Here is a 19,503-nt window from a genome sequence, read left to right as displayed (position 1 = left end):
TTATTGACCCTAAATTATAATTAGTCTCTGTCTTTATGACATCATGGTAGTCTCAGTCTAGAGTAATTTAAAAGATCAGTAGGTAATTTACTTTGGAAAGAATGCTGAATCAAGATTTTTTTTCTTTTTTTCCCTTACTGTATTATTTGACTTTTTTTCTTTACTGACACAAACATTAGGAATATATAGTTTTTCACGGTAAGAGGAAAATTAAGTAAATATGAGAAAATATGGCAAGAGGTTCTTTTTTAAACATCACTAGAAACATTTATATTGAATTCCTAGTATAGTCAAATAAGTTCTTGAAAAAGAACACTGAGATTTACTTTTATGTACACCTATTAGAATGACATATCTATTCTTATGAAGAACAGAAGTTATTAACATTTCTACTTTTGTGCTTCTCCAATTAAATGGAGATAGATATCTTAAAAAGTTACTAAGAAAGCTATGCAAATGAAGAGATCAAAAAGAGTATGTATGATAAAATATAAAGAAAATAAAAAGATCATAACATTTAATTTGGATTTATGCTGATGAGACCCTTGTTAGCATATTTAGGTAGACCAGAGTAAATGTTACCTGCTAAATCAATGTCACGTTAAAGATAATTTAATTTACAAACAGTTCCCAACTTATGATTTTTCAGCTTTACAATGGTGATGGTGCAAAAATGATACATATTCAGTAGAGACTGTATTTTTAATTTTGAATTCTGATCTTTTTTTTCTGATCAAGTGATATGTAGTACGATAATTTCTTGTGATGCTGGCAGTGCAGTGAGCCCCAACTCCCAGTCAGCCACTGCATCACCAGGGTAAACAACTAATACACTTACAACCATCCTGTTGTACATATAACCAGCATGTTTTTCATTGTAGTTCAGTATAGTATTCTATAAGTTACATGAGATATTCAACATTTTATTATAAAATAGGCTTTGTGTTAGATGATTTTGACTACAACTGTAGACTAACGTAAGTGTCTTGAGCACGTTTAAAGTAGGCTGGGCTAATCTATGATGTTTGGTAGGTTGGTGTACTAAATGCATTTCTTTTTTTTTTTTCTCTTCCAAATTTTTTTTTTAAACATCTTTATTGGAGTATAATTGCTTTACAATGGTATGTTAGTTTCAGCTTCACAACAAAATGAATCAGTTATATATATACATATGTTCCCATATCTCTTCCCGCTTGCGTCTCCCTCCCTCCCACCCTCCCTATCCCACCCCTCCAGGCGGTCACAAAGCACCGAGCTAATCTCCCTGTGCTATGCGGCTGCTTCCCACTAGCTATCTACCTTACGTTTGGTAGTGTATATATGTCCATGCCTCTTTATCGCTTTGTCACCGTTTACCCTTCCCCCTCCCCATAGCCTCAAGTCCATTCTCTAGTAAGTCTGTGTCTTTATTCCTGTTTCACCCCTAGGTTTTTCATGACATTTTTTTTTCTTAAATTCCATATATATGTGTTAGCATACGGTATTTGTCTCTCTCTTTCTGACTTACTTCACTCTGTATGACAGACTCTAGGTCTATCCACCTCATTACAAATAGCTCAATTCCGTCTCTTTTTATGGCTGAGTAATATTCCATTGTATATATGTGCCACATCTTCTTTATCCATTCATCCGATGATGGACACTTAGGTTGTTTCCATCTCTGGGCTATTGTAAATAGAGCTGCAATGAACATTTTGGTACATGACTCTTTTTGAATTATGGTTTTCTCAGGGTATATGCCCAGTAGTGGGATTGCTGGGTCATATGGTAGTTCTATTTGTAGCTTTTTAAGGAACCTCCATACTGTTCTCCACAGTGGCTGTATCAATTTACATTCCCACCAACAGTGTAAGAGGGTTCCCTTTTCTCCACACCCTCTCCAGCATTTATTGTTTCTAGATTTTTTGATGATGGCCATTCTGACTGGTGTGAGATGATATCTCATTGTAGTTTTGATTTGCATTTCTCTAATGATTAGTGATGTTGAGCATTCTTTCATGTGTTTGTTGGCACTCTGTATATCTTCTTTGGAGAAATGTCTATTTAGGTCTTCTGCCCATTTTTGGATTGGGTTGTTTGTTTTTTTGTTATTAAGCTGCATGAGCTGCTTATAAATTTTGGAGATTAATCCTTTGTCCGTTGCTTCATTTGCAAATATTTTCTCCCATTCTGAGGGTTGTCTTTTGGTCTTCTTTATGGTTTCCTTTGCTGTGCAAAAGCTTTTAAGTTTCATTAGGTCCCATTTGTTTACTTTTGTTTTTATTTCCATTTCTCTAGGAGGTGGGTCAAAAAGGACCTTGCTGTGATTTATGTCATAGAGTGTTCTGCCTATGTTTTCCTCTAAGAGTTTGATAGTTTCTGGCCTTACATTTAGGTCTTTAATCCATTTTGAGCTTATTTTTGTGTATGGTGTTAGGGAGTGATCTAATCTCATACTTTTACATGTAGCTGTCCAGTTTTCCCAGCACCACTTATTGAATAGGCTGTCCTTTCTCCACTGTACATTTCTGCCTCCTTTGTCAAAGATAAGGTGACCATATGTGCGTGGGTTTATCTCTGGGCTTTCTATCCTGTTCCATTGATGTATATTTCTGTTTTTGTGCCAGTACCATACTGTCTTGATTACTGTAGCTTTGTAGTATAGTCTGAAGTCAGGAAGGCTGATTCCTCCAGCTCCATTTTTCGTTCTCAAGATTGCTTTGGCTATTCAGGGTCTTTTGTGTTTCCATACAAATTGTGAAATTTTTTGTTCTAGTTCTGTGAAAAATGCCAGTGGTAGTTTCATAGGGATTGCATTGAATCTGTAGATTGCTTTGGGTAGTAGAGTCATTTTCACAATGTTGATTCTTCCAATCCAAGAACATGGTATATCTCTCCATCTATTTGTATCAACTTTAATTTCTTTCATCAGTGTCTTATAATTTTCTGCATACAGGTCTTTTGTCTCCTTAGGTAGGTTTATTCCTAGGTATTTTATTCTTTTTGTTGCAGTGGTAAATGGGAGTGTTTTCTTGATTTCACTTTCAGATTTTTCATCATTAGTGTATAGGAATGCCAGAGATTTCTGTGCATTAGTTTTGTATCCTGCTACTTTACCAAATTCATTGATTAGCTCTAGTAGTTTTCTGGTAGCATCTTTAGGATTCTCTATGTATAGGATCATATCATCTGCAAACAGTGACAGCTTTACTTCTTCTTTTCCGATTTGGATTCCTTTTATTTCCTTCTCTTCTCTGATTGCTGTGGCTAAAACTTCCAAAACTATGTTGAATAAGAGTGGTGAGAGTGGGCAACCTTGTCTTGTTCCTGATCTTAGTGGAAATGCTTTCAGTTTTTCACCATTGAGGACGATGTTGGCTGTGGGTTTGTCATATATGGCCTTTATTATGTTGAGGAAAGTTCCCTCTATGCCTACTTTCTGCAGGGTTTTTATCCTAAATGGGTGTTGAATTTTGTCAAAAGCTTTCTCTGCATCTATTGAGATGATCATATGGTTTTTCTCCTTCAATTTGTTAATATGGTGTATCACGTTGATTGATTTGCGTATATTGAAGAATCCTTGCATTCCTGGAATAAACCCCACTTGATCATGGTGTATGATCCGTTTAATGTGCTGTTGGATTCTGTTTGCTAGTATTTTGTTGAGGATCTTTGCATCTATGTTCATCAGTGATATTGGCCTGTAGTTTTCTTTCTTTGTGACATCCTTGTCTGGTTTTGGTATCAGGGTGATGGTGGCCTCGTAGAATGAGTTTGGGAGGGTTCCTCCCTCTGCTATATTTTGGAAGAGTCTGAGAAGGATAGGTGATAGCTCTTCTCTAAATGTTTGATAGAATTCGCCTGTGAAGCCATCTGGTCCTGGGCTTTTGCGTGTTGGAAGATTTTTAATCACAGTTTCAATATCAGTGCTTGTGATTGGTCTGTTCATATTTTCTATTTCTTCCTGATTCAGTCTTGGCAGGTTGTGCCTTTCTAAGAATGTGTCCATTTCTTCCAGGTTGTCCATTTTATTGGCATAGAGTTGCTTGTAGTAATCTCTCATGATCTTTTGTATTTCTGCAGTGTCAGTTGTTACTTCTCCTTTTTCATTTCTAATTCTATTGATTTGAGTCTTCTTCCTTTTTTTCTTGATGAGTCTGGCTAATGGTTTATCAATTTTGTTTGTCCTTTCAAAGAACCAGCTTTTAGTTTTATTGATCTTTGCTATCGTTTCCTTCATTTCTTTTTCATTTATTTCTGATCTGATTTTTATGATTTCTTTCCTCCTGCTAACGTTGGGGTTTTTTGTTCTTCCTTCTCTAATTGCTTTAGGTGCAAGGTTAGGTTGTTTATTCGAGATGTTTCCTGTTTCTTAAGGTAAGATTGTATTGCTATAAACTTCCCTCTTAGAACTGCTTTTGCTGCATCCCATAGATTTTGAGTCGTCGTGTCTCCATTGTCATTTGTTTCTAGGTATTTTTTGATTTCCACTTTGATTTCTTCAGTGATCACTTCATTATTAAGTAGTGTATTGTTTAGCCTCCATGTGTTTGTATTTTTTACAGATCTTCTCCTCTAATTGATATCGAGTCTCATAGCGTTGTGGTCGGAAAAGATACTTGATACAATTTCAATTTTCTTAAATTTACCAAGGCTTGATTTGTGACCCAAGATATGATCTATCCTGGAGAATGTTCCATGAGCACTTGAGAAAAATGTGTATTCTGTTGTTTTTGGATGGAATGTCCTATAAATATCAATTAACTCCATCTCGTTTAATGTATCATTTAAAGCTTGTGTTTCCTTATTTATTTTCATTTTGGATGATCTGTCCATTGGTGAAAGTGGGGTGTTAAAGTCCCCTACTATGAATGTGTTACTGTCGATTTCCCCTTTTATGGTTGTCAGTATTTGCCTTATGTATTGAGGTGCACCTATGTTGGGTGCATAAATATTTACAATTGTTATATCTTCCTCTTGGATCGATCCCTTGATCATTATGTAGTGTCCTTCTTTGTCTCTTCTAATAGTCTTTGTTTTAAAGTCTATTTTGTCTGATATGAGAATTGCTACTCCAGCTTTCTTTTGGTTTCCATTTGCATGAAATACCTTTTTCCATCCCCTTACTTTCAGTCTGTATGTGTCTCTAGGTCTGAAGTGGGTCTCTTGTAGACAGCAAATATATGGGTCTTGTTTTTGTATCCATTCAGCCAATCTGTGTCTTTTGGTGGGAGCATTTAGTCCATTTACATTTAAGGTAATTATCGATATGTGTGTTCCCATTCCCATTTTCTTAATTGTTTTGGGTTTGTTATTGTAGGTCTTTTCCTTCTTTTGTGTTTCTTGCCTAGAGAAGTTCCTTTAGCAGTTGTTGTAGAGCTGGTTTGGTGGTGCTGAACTCTCTCAGCTTTTGCTTGTCTGTAAAGGTTTTAATTTCTCCATCAAATCTGAATGAGATCCTTGCTGGGTAGAGTAATCTTGGTTGCAGGTTTTTCTCCTTCAACACTTTCAATATGTCCTGCCACTCCCTTCTGGCTTGCAGAGTTTCTGCTGAAAGATCAGCTGTTAACCTTATGGGGATTCCCTTGTGTGTTATTTGTTGTTTTTCCCTTGCTGCTTTTAATATGTTTTCTTTGTATTTAATTTTTGACAGTTTGATTAATATGTGTCTTGGCGTATTTCTCCTTGTATTTATCCTGTATGGGACTCTCTGTGCTTCCTGGACTTGATTAACTATTTCCTTCCCCATATTAGGGAAGTTTTCAACTATAATCTCTTCAAATATTTTCTCAGCCCCTTTCTTTTTCTCTTCTTCTTCTGGAACCCCTATAATTCGAATATTGGTGCGTTTAATGTTGTCCCAGAGGTCTCTGAGACTGTCCTCAGTTCTTTTCATTCTTTTTTCTTTATTCTGCTCTGCAGTAGTTATTTCCACTATTTTATCTTCCAGGTCACTTATCCGTTCTTCTGCCTCAGTTATTCTGCTATTGATCCCATCTAGAGTACTTTTAATTTCATTTATTGTGTTGTTCATCGTTGCTTGTTTCATCTTTAGTTCTTCTAGGTCCTTGTTAACTGATTCTTGCATTTTGTCCATTCTATTGTCCATTCTATCTCCAAGATTTCGGATCAACCTTACTATCATTATTCTGAATTCTTTTTCAGGTAGACTGCCTATTTCCTCTTCATTTGTTAGGTCTGGTGGGTTTTTATCTTGCTCCTTCATCTGCTGTGTGTTTTTCTGTCTTTTCATTTTGCTTATCTTACTGTGTTTGGGGTCTCCTTTTTTGCAGGCTGAAGGTTCGTAGTTCCTGTTGTTTTTTGTGTCTGTCCCCAGTGGCTAAGGTTGGTTCAGTGGGTTGTGTAGGCTTCCTGGTGGAGGGTACTAGTGCCTGTGTTCTGGTGGATGAGGCCGGATCTTGTCTTTCTGGTGGGCAGGTCCACGTCTGGTGGTGTGTTTTGAGGTGTCTGTAGACTTATTATGATTTTGGGCAGCCTCTCTGCTAATGGGTGGGGTTGTGTTCCTGTCTTGCTAGTTGTTTGGCATAGGATGTCCAGCACTGTAGCTTGCTGGTCGTTGAGTGAAGCTGGGTGCTGGCGTTGAGATGGAGATCTCTCGGAGATTTTTGCTGTTTGATATTATGTGCAGCTGGGAGGCCTCTTGTGGACCAGTGTCCTGAAGTTGGCTCTGCCACCTCAGAGGCACAGCACTGACTCCTGGCTGCAGCACCAAGAGCCTTTCATCCACAGGGCTCCTTAATTTGGGATGATTAGTTGTCTATTCAGGTATTCCACAGATGCAGGGTATATCAAGTTGATTGTGGAGCTTTAATCCGCTGCTTCTGAGGCTGCTGGGAGAGATTTCCCTTTCTCTTCTTTGTTCTCACAGTTCCCAGGGGCTCAGCTTTGGATTTGGCCCCGCCTGTGCGTGTAGGTTGCCGGAGGGCGTCTGTTCTTTGCTCAGACAGGACGGGGTTAAAGGAGCCGCTGATTCGGAGACTCTGGCTCACCCAGGCCCGGGGGTAGGGAGGGTCACGGAGTGTGGGGCGGGCCTGCGGCGGTAGAGGCCGGCGTGACGTTGCAGCCTGAGGCGCGCCGTGCGTTCTCCCGGGGGAGTTGTCCCTGGATCCCGGGACCCTGGCAGTGGCGGGCTGCACAGGCTCCCAGGAAGGGCGTGTGGCTAGTGACCTGTGTTCGCACACAGGCCTCCTGGTGGCGGCAGCAGCGGCCTTAGCGTCTCATGTCTGTCTCTGGGGTCCGTGCTTTTAGCCGCGGCTCGCGCCCGTCCCTGGAGCTCTCTCAAGCAGCGTTCTTAATCCCCTCTCCTCGTGCACCAGGAAACAAAGAGGGACGTAAAAGTCTCTTGCCTCTTCGGCAGGTCAAGACTTTTCCCCGGACTCTCTCCCGGCTAGCCGCGGTGCACTAACGCCCTGCAGGCTGTGTTCACCGCCGCCAACCTCAGTCCTCTCCCGGCGCTCCGACAAAAGCCGGAGCCTCAGCTCCCAGCCCCGCCCGCCCCGGCGGGCGAGCAGACAAGCCTCTCGGCTGGTGAGTTCCGGTCGGCCCTATCCTCTGCGCTGGAATCTGTCCGCTTTGCCCTCCGCACCCCTGTTGCTGTGCTCTCCTCCGCGGCTCCCAAGCTCCCCCACTCCGCCTCCCGAAGTCTCCACCCGCGAAGGGGCTTCCTAGTGTGTGGACACTTTTCCTCCTTCACAGCTCTCTCCCGCTGGTGCAGGACCCGTCCCTATCCTTTTGTCTCTGTTTAGTTTTTTCTTTTGCCCTAACCAGGTACGTGGAGGATTCCTTGCCTTTTGGGAGGTCTGAGGTCTTCTGCCAGCGTTCAGTAGGTGCTCCGTAGGAGTTGTTCCACGCGTAGATGTATTTCTGGTGTATCTGTGGGGAGGAAGGTGATCTCCGCGTCTTACTCTTCCGCCATCTTCCCGGAAGAGCTCCACTAAATGCATTTCTGATTTAACAATGTTTTCAACTTATGATGGGTTCATCCATAAGTTGAGGAAGATCTGTATGTACAAAACTTTACTTTAAAAAGAAATTGATAATTTATAGCTTCATTTGAGGAAAACAAGTTGGGTAATTGGCTACGGGCATACGTAAGACAGATTTCACTACTGATGACTCCCAGGTTTGAGAGGGTGAGGAAAAGTAATGCTGACTAAGAAATACTGACTCTGCGTCTCCTTTTGTTTCTGTTTTCCTTTACTGGTCACCATTGTTACATGACATGCAATGGTGCAGGTGCATGTATGTAAACCACCCAATCTATGTATTTAGTGGCATCTTATGCTTATATGTATCTCTCCAGAGGTAGCTCTGTGTCATCCTATAGACTGTGTTCAGTGAGTATAAAATGTCTGAACACAGAGAGTATATGGCCTAATCTATCAGAGGGTATTAGTTAAATTAAAATACATATTGAATAGAATACAAGTGGAAGTATTAGAATGGGTTATCCAGATGAGATTATGCTGTAATCTCCTTTCCTTGGAGTATCTTAAAGCTGCAAATGTGTATTTTTAAATGCTCTGCAGGTAATTTGGGGTATGATTTTGCCCTACTGGGGGTTTTGTGAATACGAATTAATGCCTCTTTTAAGCCTGCTTTTACCTATTAATTTACCCTGGATCTCCAGGTTTTGCTCTGTCTTTTAGCTTTGTCCATATAATATGGCATGTTATCATTGTAATGAGAGGATAAGACAGATCCATTACTGTCAAAAATATGTGCTATTAATGAGTTTCCAGCCAGCTATCAAGGAATCATCAGCAGTAGTTTATCTTGGTGAATGAAAGTCTGAATGGAAAATTAAGCTCCTCACACTGACTGGAGAAGTGCAATGGATCATTTTGTTCTTTAATGTCACACTTCACTGGACACACTTCACAAAGCAGTGAATCATGCTTAAAACAAGCAGCCTTTACTTCAACAACAGCAGATAATGCAGCAGATGTGAATAATAAGTGTTAGCAGTCTTAACTTTCTCTTCAGTGCTCTCTCCCAGGTGCCTGATGGACGATTTACAAAGTACATATGCTATTTTATAGATTGGAACTTGGGATCCAGCCAGTGGCCTGAATATGACAGAAAGTCAAAAGGGAAAGCCAGCCAACATCACAGATTCCTTATCCAATCGTTCTTTGATCGTTACCACCATTTTGGTAAGTGTTTTTCCATTCTTTTTAGATAAATGTAGGTAAACATGGAAATGGATAGGAAAGGACATTATAATTGGAGTAGTAATGAACAGAATGTAATATATTTTACAGTTATTTAGCAATTACTGTATAACAAATGTGTCAATGTTAATTTAGTCACAGTTTTATTTTGTTAGCTTTTAATGATATAAATTATATTAAAGTTTGGGCTGCTTATGTTGATTAATAATACAGCTTCATATATTATTGGAAATCTTTATGTTTGTACAAAATTAGTTGCTATTGAAAAATTGTCAATGTTAAGATTTGAAAAGTACACGGACATGCAGCTGTATAAATATACTTATGTGAGGAGCTGCATATGAACTTTGCTTCTGCTTTCATCTCCTGTAGATATATTTCAGAGGGCATACCATTTATTTTTCGGGACTTTTTCTATTATAATTATATTTTAACCTTGATTTCAATTTAATTGTTTTCATCATGGCAAATTCACTTTTACTTTACTAATCTCCCTAATGAAATCAAATGACAAGTGCTGTTTTAAGCCAGAAATATTTTCATCACCAATAGAATTAAATTAATACTGATAAGCTGGATATTTTTACTCCTCTTATAATTATATATTTTAATTAGATCACACAGTAATGTTTACGTATGCCTACCATGCCATTTGCAAATGGGAATCTTAATTTTAGAACAAGCAAGGGGCTGATGAATTAGTGAGTACTTTTACCTACAGAATAAATTTATCAATACTAGTTCTTAAGATTCCCCAGGTAGGAAGGAATCTTACATTCAATAGGAATGTAAGATTATTGTCCAGAACAAACCTCCACACAATTTTAGCATTTATATAATTTCTAAATTTGATTTATGGTGGTAAATCAAGCCAGGAAGAATTCATAATCTTGTCCTTATAGTAACAACAAAGGATGTCAGATCTCTAGGCATGTCAAAACAAAACGGCTTGTGTTAAAGACTCTTGATAATGAAGCAAACCTTGTAATCATGAAATGACAGTGATGGAAGTTCATGGGGATTTTTAATTACTCCCTTGCTAAGAACCTCAGTAAATACTTGCTCCATCATATCCAAACTTCGCTGGTCCCTTTAACTTAATTTTATATCTCCTTCTCTTTTCAAAGATAACTCCCAAACCCACCAATCCACCAGCCCTCGTCCTCAGATGGAATGTCCTCACAGGGCACTAGTATATCCTTTATCTGCCAGTATATCCTGGATCTCATAACCTGCTGCTGGGACAATTACAGTAACTATGTAACTATCCCTCCTGCTGACAACCTTCTCCCATTGCAATGCACTTCACTCTCCACTGTGAAGATCTAACTCTGTCATTTCCTGCTTCTCTGCTTACAAGTCTTTAGTGAATCCATATTGACCATTAAAAAGGCCCCCAAGTTTTGACCCTGACATTCAGAGCTTTCTACAGTCTTGTCTTCTCCCACCTTTCTATTGTCATTTCCCATTATTCCCTTCAGGAATCCTGCAATTTAACTGAACTGGGGTAATCAGTTAGCCTGTTACTGTGATTGTGTTAGCCCCGTTCCCTTTGTTTGCAATATGGTTCTCTCCATTTCTGAAATATAGAACTTGTCAGTAGTTTATATTATTTAGAATGAATACTATATTATTATTAAATTATTTCATGTGTGCAATATTCCTCCAAACATCACCGACCATTCCTTGGAGAATTAGGATCTGACTAAGCCTCCTGTTTTTTTTTTTTTTTTTTTTTTTTTTTTTAAGCCTCCTGTTTTTACACCACATGTGCCTTTACAATGCTCACAGAGTAAAGAGTGCTGGGCAAGGGACATCTGTCGTCTTCAGCAACCAGCCCCCATTCTCCTTTCTATGTTCTTCCTGATCCAGCCAAACTCTCAAATGCATCACTTATTTTATGGCTCCAAATCTTTGCTCACTTCTTTATGATCCCCTGTGAAAAATTTTCATCCTTCCAGACCCATCTCAGATGACATGCTCTCTGTGAAACTCTTTGATCCTTTCATTTAGTTGCGTTATGTTTGGGGTGGGCAGAGGAGTGTATATTTCATGTATCATAATACTCTATCATAGCACTTACCATGCATTTTTTTTATTTTAGAAATTTTGTATGTATCTGGGTCTCTATTTGGCATGGATCTGTACAGGCCAATAATCAAATTTTACACTTTTTAGATCTCTTAGTGTCAGAGTAGAGTGACTTGGGCATAGGAGGCACTCAATAAATATTTGTCAAATTAAATAAAATAAACAATATTTAATTATGCAGAAAATTAGGGGGATAAGCAACTTTTAAATGGCTGTATTTAAATATTTTTCAAGTGCGCAGCTTATTGCAAACTTCTTGTCCAGACAAAGCAGGTGATTAAGACTACCCATACAATTTCTCAGTATTGCTTAATTACTCAGAGTTATTTTATAAAAAGTATCCAAATATTTTTCTCAATAATAAACAATTTTATATCTATTCATAAACAAGTGGTATTTAATCTTAGCTTCATATCAGAGCCAGGCATAAAGCTTTTAAAAAATTATTGCTACCTTTAACTGTAGGACATATTCATTTTTTTAAGTTCCACAGGTAATTCTGACCTGTAATGATGATTGAGAACTATTCCTCAGATCATTGCTCCATATAACCAAGATGTAAGATCAACTCTGGAACATACTCTAAGCTTACATTTTAATGAATAGGTTACTTATATTTTAGACTATGTCACTGTATTAGTTTCAAAGAGGTTGTGATTTTTGTTAAAAAGAAAGGTACGTCATTTGTTTTTATATCACTTAGTTGAAAAACTTCTTTTTCTGAATACTCTGATCACAGAGTATCCACAATCAGGAAAAGATTTGAAGAGATTATTTACATTATTTATATAAGCCAGCTTGATATAATTTATAGATACTTAATTTATATTTTATAAGGAAGTATGATCATTTGATTTATGTTATGATTATTTTGTCCTTTTCTCTCTTGGAAAATCTCAGAGGAGATTCTGCCTATGTTGTGAATAATGATATCTCCACAGAGAGAAGTTCACTTAATGCTTCTTGTTTGACATTTTTATTATGTGTCTTAAAAAGAGCCAGTGAGGTTTTCTAGAATTTGGCATCGTCAGTGTGCTTATCATAATCAGCTCCATTTCTCTTGAATTTTATTTATTTATTTTTTTAATTCATTCTTTTTGTATTTAACAAATATGTACTTAGTGATGATGATATATCAGGCTTTGTGATAACCACTATATATATTTTTTTGTTTTGTTGTTTTTGCGGTACGCGGGCCTCTCACTGTTGTGGCCTCTCTTGTTGCGGAGCACAGGCTCCGGACGTGCAGGCTCAGCGGCCATGGTTCACTGGCCCAGCCGCTCCGCAGCATGTGGGATCTTCCTGGACTGGGGCACGAACCTGTGTCCCGCATCGGCAGGCGGACTCTCAACCACTGTGCCACCAGGGAAGCCCCAAACCACTATATTTGATGGAGAAAATAGACACGGTCTCTGCCTTTATGGAGCTTAGAAAATGGTAGGATTCATAAGGATAAATACACACACGCACGCACACACACACACACACACACACACACACACGTACCACACACCACACCTTGTGATTAAGATATAAGAGAAAGATAAAGTGTGTGATGCCTTTTACAGAATGATCCAGAGTTACACCAGGGATCAGGAGTGGAAGGATGGGCCAGGTTAGGTCTCACTGCCGAAGGATAGAGAGTTGAAAAGAAATTATCAAGGTAAAGAGAGGGGGAAGAAATATTCTCAGCAGAGAGAACAGCATATGCAAGGGCCCTAAAGCAGGAAAGATCTTGAAAAATTTGTAAAATTGAAAGAAGACCATGATAACTGAGGCTGGTGCTTTTATCTGCTTCTCAGCTTCACTAAATAAGGTTATATGAATATGGTTCATTAAAAAAAAATGCACATTTTTGGTATGTCTGCTATGTGCTAGACATTGTTCAAAGCACTACTCATAGATTTACTCATTTAATTGTCATAATAACCTTTTGAGGAAGATACCATTATCCATACTCTTACAGGTGGGAAAGCTAGTATGCAGATTGCCTAAGTAACCTGCTCATGGTCACAGAGCTAGAAAGTAGAGAAGTGGGCTTTCAACCAATCTGTGTGTCCAACTTGAGCAACCAATACTGTAAAATGAAGTCTCTAGTGGCCCAGGATGGAAAAGTCTAACAACTATAGTTTATGACCAGAATAGCATCTTGATTGAGGATTGTTCACCTAAAGCAGTGCTTCTCATCCAGAAATCCCACATATGCTAGAGCACTGTGATGCAGTTACAGGTGTGTCCCCAGACATCTAGACATTTCCTCAGGGGCCAAGATTTAGGCTACTCTTGCTTGGATGCCTCGGGCCTCTTGTTTCTCCCCTCTCCTAACTTAGCGCTCAGTTTTCTTTCAGCTTCTTTAAACCATAATCGCAGATTTTTCTGGGCAATCAAAAGAGTAACGGGGCCTGTCTCATTTTTTCTCTTTGGAATTGAGATTAAGCATCTTGTTTACTAATGTTTTTTGCTCCTCTTCAACAATACAACCTACGCCCAATACACTGTATGGGCGTAGTAGGTATCAGTAGTCATATCATGGAATGAGTTCATTTTAGAAAGCTCTAAACAATTTTTTAAATATTTATCTTGTTAGTTTTGACTTAAATGATGTCATACAATTTGGAAATTATGTAGCCTCACCTGCAGGTCTAGACCTAAAACTGCAGCCTACTCATGCCCTCTCTTTCATATTCCTCATATTACCACTCTGGCTTTTGAATTTCAGATTCAGTGGTTAAAATTCCCTTGCTTCTTGTGTTTATCATTATTATTGGAGTTACAGACATCAACCTTAGAACTGTGTTTTCATATATGATGATTTCGTTTATTGCATAACAATTGTTAAAATATAAATTTCTAATCACCAAAAATAATAAGAAGAATACTCTTTCTGAATGAGACATAGAGAGCTTTTGAGAATAATGTGTGCTCTCTTTTCAGTTTATTAGCCTCATCCTGTTGTCCTTACTACTATGGATACACTAGCTAGGGGCAGTATCAGGTGGCTGAATATTTATTTAAGTTCATAGAAGGAATGCCTGTTTTCCCTGTGTTCTTGGTTTTCAAGCCTGTCTAAATACGTTGAGTGTTCCCCACTGTGCGGCTCCTGTATAATAATTGATTTTTGTCCATCAAAAGATTACTAGCACTAAATGCTACTGTACATGTTCTTTCCCTTAAGGACTAGTAGCACTTTAGCATGCAAATGACTAAATTTGGTGACTGTTTCAGAAAAGTCACTTACTCTTAAGGAGGCTCTTTCTTCCCGGTTGCTCAATGAATTGAACAAATGTGCTTGCATCTGCAGCTTAGTCTTAGTTTTTATTTTCTTAGCACTTCCTGGAAGGTTGTGTATTTCATACTCAGTTTACTTGCTTAGGCTTGTTAGGCTTTATTGTTGCAGCCCACAGATACAGGAGGCTTATCTGGGAGCCAACTCCCAAGGACAGTGGAAGGAATTACAGTACAAAAGAGAGAAGTGACCGAATCGTCCCCTAAATTGTTCTGCAACTTCTTCCATAATATCAACAAAAGCAGAGGATATGGGAAGGGAGAAGGGTAAGCTGGGACAAAGCGGGAGAGAGGCATGGACATATATACACTACCAAACGTAAAATAGATAGCTAGTGGGAAGCAGCCGCATAGCACAGGGAGATCAGCTCAGTGCTTTGTGACCACCTGGAGGGGTGGGATAGGGAGGGTGGGAGGGAGGGAGACGCAAGAGGGAAGAGATATGGGAACATATGTATATGTATAACTGATTCACTTTGTTGTAAAGCAGAAACTAACACACCATTGTAAAGCAATTATACTCCAATAAAGATGTTAAAAAAAAAAAAAAGATTTCTAGGCCTTCAAATCTGTCCCTGCAATAGGGTTTTCCCTCTGATTCTTCTCTTTCCATTGTCACAGAGCGACAGTCAAGCACATAGTTCTTAGAGAGTTACTAGCATTCAGGCTTGGAAACCCAAATAATGCAGCTTCACAAAGAAAAAAGGTTTTTCATTCTTATCGATCTCTATACAATTTCTAAGCAATTTTAAACATGTGTTGTGGAGCTAGTAATATCAAAATAATTTAAGGAAGATACAGTAGGTATACGTGTGTAAGTAGTACTTATACATGTTAATATGAAATGGGTGCCTCATTCAAACTCAGGCTGCTCGTACCCCATCCCTGCAACCAGCTTATTCAAAGGCAACCAAACCTTTTCTCACCATATTTTTCCCTCCTGTTTCAGGGATCACGCTTGCCCTGCATTTCTTCTTTTCATTCTGGCTCTAATAGCTTGATGTGTTTTTTTTTCAAATAAATTCTCATATTCTCCTAGACCTCCAGATTAGCTAGATCAACATAAAACTATTGGTGGTGGTATCATAGAGAAAGAAAGCTGTTTGTTTTAATGTGAAATTAGGCATAAGTTTTTAAACCTTAGGGTCCCAATCTTTAGAGGCTCTGTAAGTGACCAGAACCTAATTTTTTACCACATCATCGCACATACACATACACACACACCTGCTTCCTTCCTCCTTCTTTATTAAATCTAATTTTAAAATGCTACCATAATAAAGAGCCTTAAGTATTTTCATTTTGTTGTTATATTCTTTTTCATTGCCAACACTATTGTCAACACCATAATTTTTTGAAGATTATTTTATTATTAGCAATATATTTTAAGTTCTAGAAGAATGATTGGAGAAATATGAATTTTTGGTTCAGCTTAACCACAGCAAACTACATGGAAATGAGATAATTTTGCTTTAGCTTTCTCATTTTCAAAGATGTAATCACAATAGTACCGTGTAAAATTGTGTAATCTAAATTTTAACTGTGCCCTTGATCTGAGACTCAGATGTAAATTTGCAGCTGCTCATAGGACATATATCTACCTGCATGTCGAGGATCAAACTCAACATGATTCAAACCTCCTTCTACAATTCCGACCTTAAAATATGTTTCTCCTATATTTCTAAGCTCTGGTTATGGTTACAGTGCTTTTCTTTCTTTTTTTTTTTTTAACATCTTTATTGGGGTATAATTGCTTCACAATGGTGTGCTAGTCTCTGCTTTACAACTCCAGTGCTTTTCTATTCACTCAAGCCAGAGTGGATATCCCAGTCTCTTTGAATTTCATATTCATAATTCAGATACCAAAAAGAAAGAAAGGATGGATTGTTCTTAGAGAGTTTAACAAAGAAGTGAGTCAAGCAACATTTTTTTCTTTTTTTTTTTTTTGCGGTACGCGGGCCTCTCACTGTTGTAGCTTCTCCTGTTGCGGAGCACAGGCTCCGGACGCGCAGGCTCAGTGGCCATGGCTCACGGGCCTAGCCGCTCCGTGGCATGTGGGATCTTCCCAGACCGGGGCACGAACCCGTGTCCCCTGCATTGGCAGGCGGACTCTCAACCACTGCACCACCAGGGAAGCCCCAAGCAACATTTTGAACAGGGAGGTATGGTTTGTTCTTGGGTACTTCTGAATGGAGGCTTTACAGAGTCTGATTTAAGAGACATTTACCCAGAGGCAAGAGGAAAGACATGGCAACATTGAACAATCGTGTATGAGATTTCTTGGGAATGGATTACATGTGGGGCAAAAACAACTGAGAAAGGTGGACGAGGACTTCAAGGTTAAAAGCCTAAGAGGCAGGGCATTAGCGTTGCCACAGAGCATGATAAAGATGTTGGGAGGGGGGATAATGAGTTCTATTTAGTCGTATCTGAATGGAGATGTTGGCAATAATTTTGTTTAGTCAAATCTTGATTATCCATGTAAGGGGATAATAAATTAGATTCAGAAATGAAATGCAGTTTGGAGATTAGCTAATAGGTACAGTCTCTCTTCCCATCAAACCTTTTACTGGAAAAGCAGTGAAATGGCACATTTGATTGATTGGAGGTTCAGCTTTTATTTTTTTCCCTCTTTCTTCTTTCACTTGGGAATTAAGCTAATGAAATATTTAATGGCCAAAATACAAATACCAGAAGAAAGACAGTAACAACCAATATCTCCAATCTAAACTGATAATTCAGTCAAGTGGAGGAATTAAATAGCATACCAGTTTTTACTAAAATATGAATGATAATCGTTAAGCCAAACTGTCCTTTAAACCCTTATTGCCTTGACATCAGTAAGTATCTTTCCTGAAATGTTGGTGAACGAGCACAACTAGCAGAATTCTATCCCTTTTTTCTTGAAAGCTAATTTCAACCTATTATGCAGTCATTATTTCTATAGGATTCACTACAATTTCAGGTGATTAAATACTCCATTTCAGGGAGAAAGACATTCTTCTCAGTTTCCCAAATCCCAGCAGATTTTCTATAGGTATAGAGTGAAAACAAAAACTCTTCTTAGAATGATAATTAGGGCCAATGAAGACTTAGATTTTTTTGTACATTATGTATATTCTCTGAAGTTATTCTTCTGAAAGGAGGTAAACACAGTTTGCGGCAGCTAATTAGTGTATTAAAGGGATGTACATGTGTGTGTGATATGTGAGAATCAGGCATTAAAAAGGATGCCTTTGCTTAGTAGACTTGCAAAACAAAAGAAAGTAATTTTTGTAGATATTCTCAGAATGCCCTTGAATTTTGAAAAAAGCTAAAAGTATAAATAATAAACATAGTTTATTACAAATTATTTAGGTAAAATATTCTACCTTAATAGGCATGCTCTGTACACCTGCTACACTATTTTGTTGTTTCTTTAAAACATAAGCCACAGATTATTATAGTTATTCATTTTCTATCCAGACTGTTCATGTGAAAGTGCCTTTTTAATGTCTTGAGATGTCAAAATGAGGTTTGTTTTCTAGGCAAGAGAACAATATATGAGCTCACATGGAGACTCTTGTCAGTACTTTTTGATCCTAACAAGCCAGTCATCTTTAGTATTGCCTCTTGTTGAAAACATTAAGTTGTTCTGATGGTAGCTGCTAGGTTTTTCACTTTGCCCTCCTGGTATTCTCACTTCCAATTGTGATAATCTGTAGCGCACCATAGGCTTCTGACATGAATGTTAATTAGGGATGGCAGAGTTCAGACTCCAAGAGCCATGGTGATTAGAAAGAAATTTAAAGACCAGGGCTCAGACAATGGAAAGATTTCTCAGCTCTACAGCAGTAAAAGCATAACAGTTGGAATGGCAGAGGCTGAAAAAAGAAATGAATAATACTGTCCTGTCTATAGAGTAATGACATTCAACTGTGTTATTATTATTTATGCTTATCTATTGCTTATTGTTCTTATTGGTCATTTCCTGACAAATTCATGTTCCAAATGAATGGAACATTGTTTTTGGACTGTGCAGTTAGGTTTCTATGTATTTTTCCAACTACATTTAGGGTAATCTGAATCATTAAAATGTAATGAAATAGTAGTTAAGTTTATTGTTAACTAATTCCCTTAAATATATGATCCCTTTCCATTTTTAAGATCAAAGTTTACTACATACATTCATGACATTTCCTTAATTTAGCTAAGAAAAAAATAACAAGATTATTTTAGAATGACTAAGATGTAGTTTAGACCAGTGGTGATATTATTAAAAGTGAAATTGTCTACAGGCCTTGGGTAATATAAGAAGTTATAAAACCAAGTAGTCAATAAACTTTACAAATATTAATGATACTGGCTTCTCATTAAATCTCATCAGGTTTAAAAATAGCATTTTAAATTAATACACGCACCTTAAAATGAATCATTTATGTATAATGTAGCAATCTTCTGAATTTATTTTGAAAGAATTTATAAAACAATCAACTAAATTAGCACTTAAATACATATTTTGTATAAAACTGATAGATGTAAAATGCTTTTCTTTTTTAATCATCTTCCAATTATGAGATTCACAATTTCTTTCATACTTATTAACCAGAAGTTGGCTAATTAAGAGTTAAGGGGCTTCCCTGGTGGCGCAGTGGTGGAGAGTCCGCCTGCCTATGCAGGGGACACGGGTTCGTGCCCCGGTCCGGGAAGATCCCACATGCCGCGGAGCGGCTGGGCCCGTGAGCCATGGCCGCTGAGCCTGCGCGTCTGGAGCCTGTGCTCCGCAACGGGAGAGACCACAACAGTGAGAGGCCCGCGTACCGCCAAAAAAAAAAAAAAAAGACTTAAGCTCTAAAACTCTCTATTATTTCTTACCAACATAATAAATGTTTCCATGAAATTTTCTTAAATAATAAACAATACTATATATTTTTGAAGCAATTTAGGATAAACCTAAGAACAACCAACCATTTTCAGA

The 19,503-nt window shown here is 38.1% G+C and overlaps 1 protein-coding gene across 3 annotated transcripts in view; it reads left to right on the top strand.

Annotated features, from left to right (window-relative positions):
* GRIK2 (glutamate ionotropic receptor kainate type subunit 2) overlaps positions 1–19,503 on the top strand; it is a 638,585-nt gene that overhangs the window by 411,077 nt on the left and 208,005 nt on the right. For all 3 annotated transcript variants that reach the window (XM_060167216.1, XM_060167215.1, XM_060167217.1), the window contains exon 9: positions 9,042–9,155. In XM_060167216.1, coding sequence (XP_060023199.1) covers positions 9,042–9,155 — 114 coding nt within the window. The remainder of the gene's footprint in view (positions 1–9,041; positions 9,156–19,503) is intronic.

The sequence above is a fragment of the Lagenorhynchus albirostris genome, chromosome 12 (genome assembly GCF_949774975.1).
Source record: "Lagenorhynchus albirostris chromosome 12, mLagAlb1.1, whole genome shotgun sequence".
In the NCBI taxonomy this organism is placed as follows: Eukaryota; Metazoa; Chordata; class Mammalia; order Artiodactyla; family Delphinidae; genus Lagenorhynchus; species Lagenorhynchus albirostris.
The sequence above is the reverse complement of the archived record's forward strand: the minus strand, read 5'-3'. Positions and strand labels throughout refer to the sequence as shown.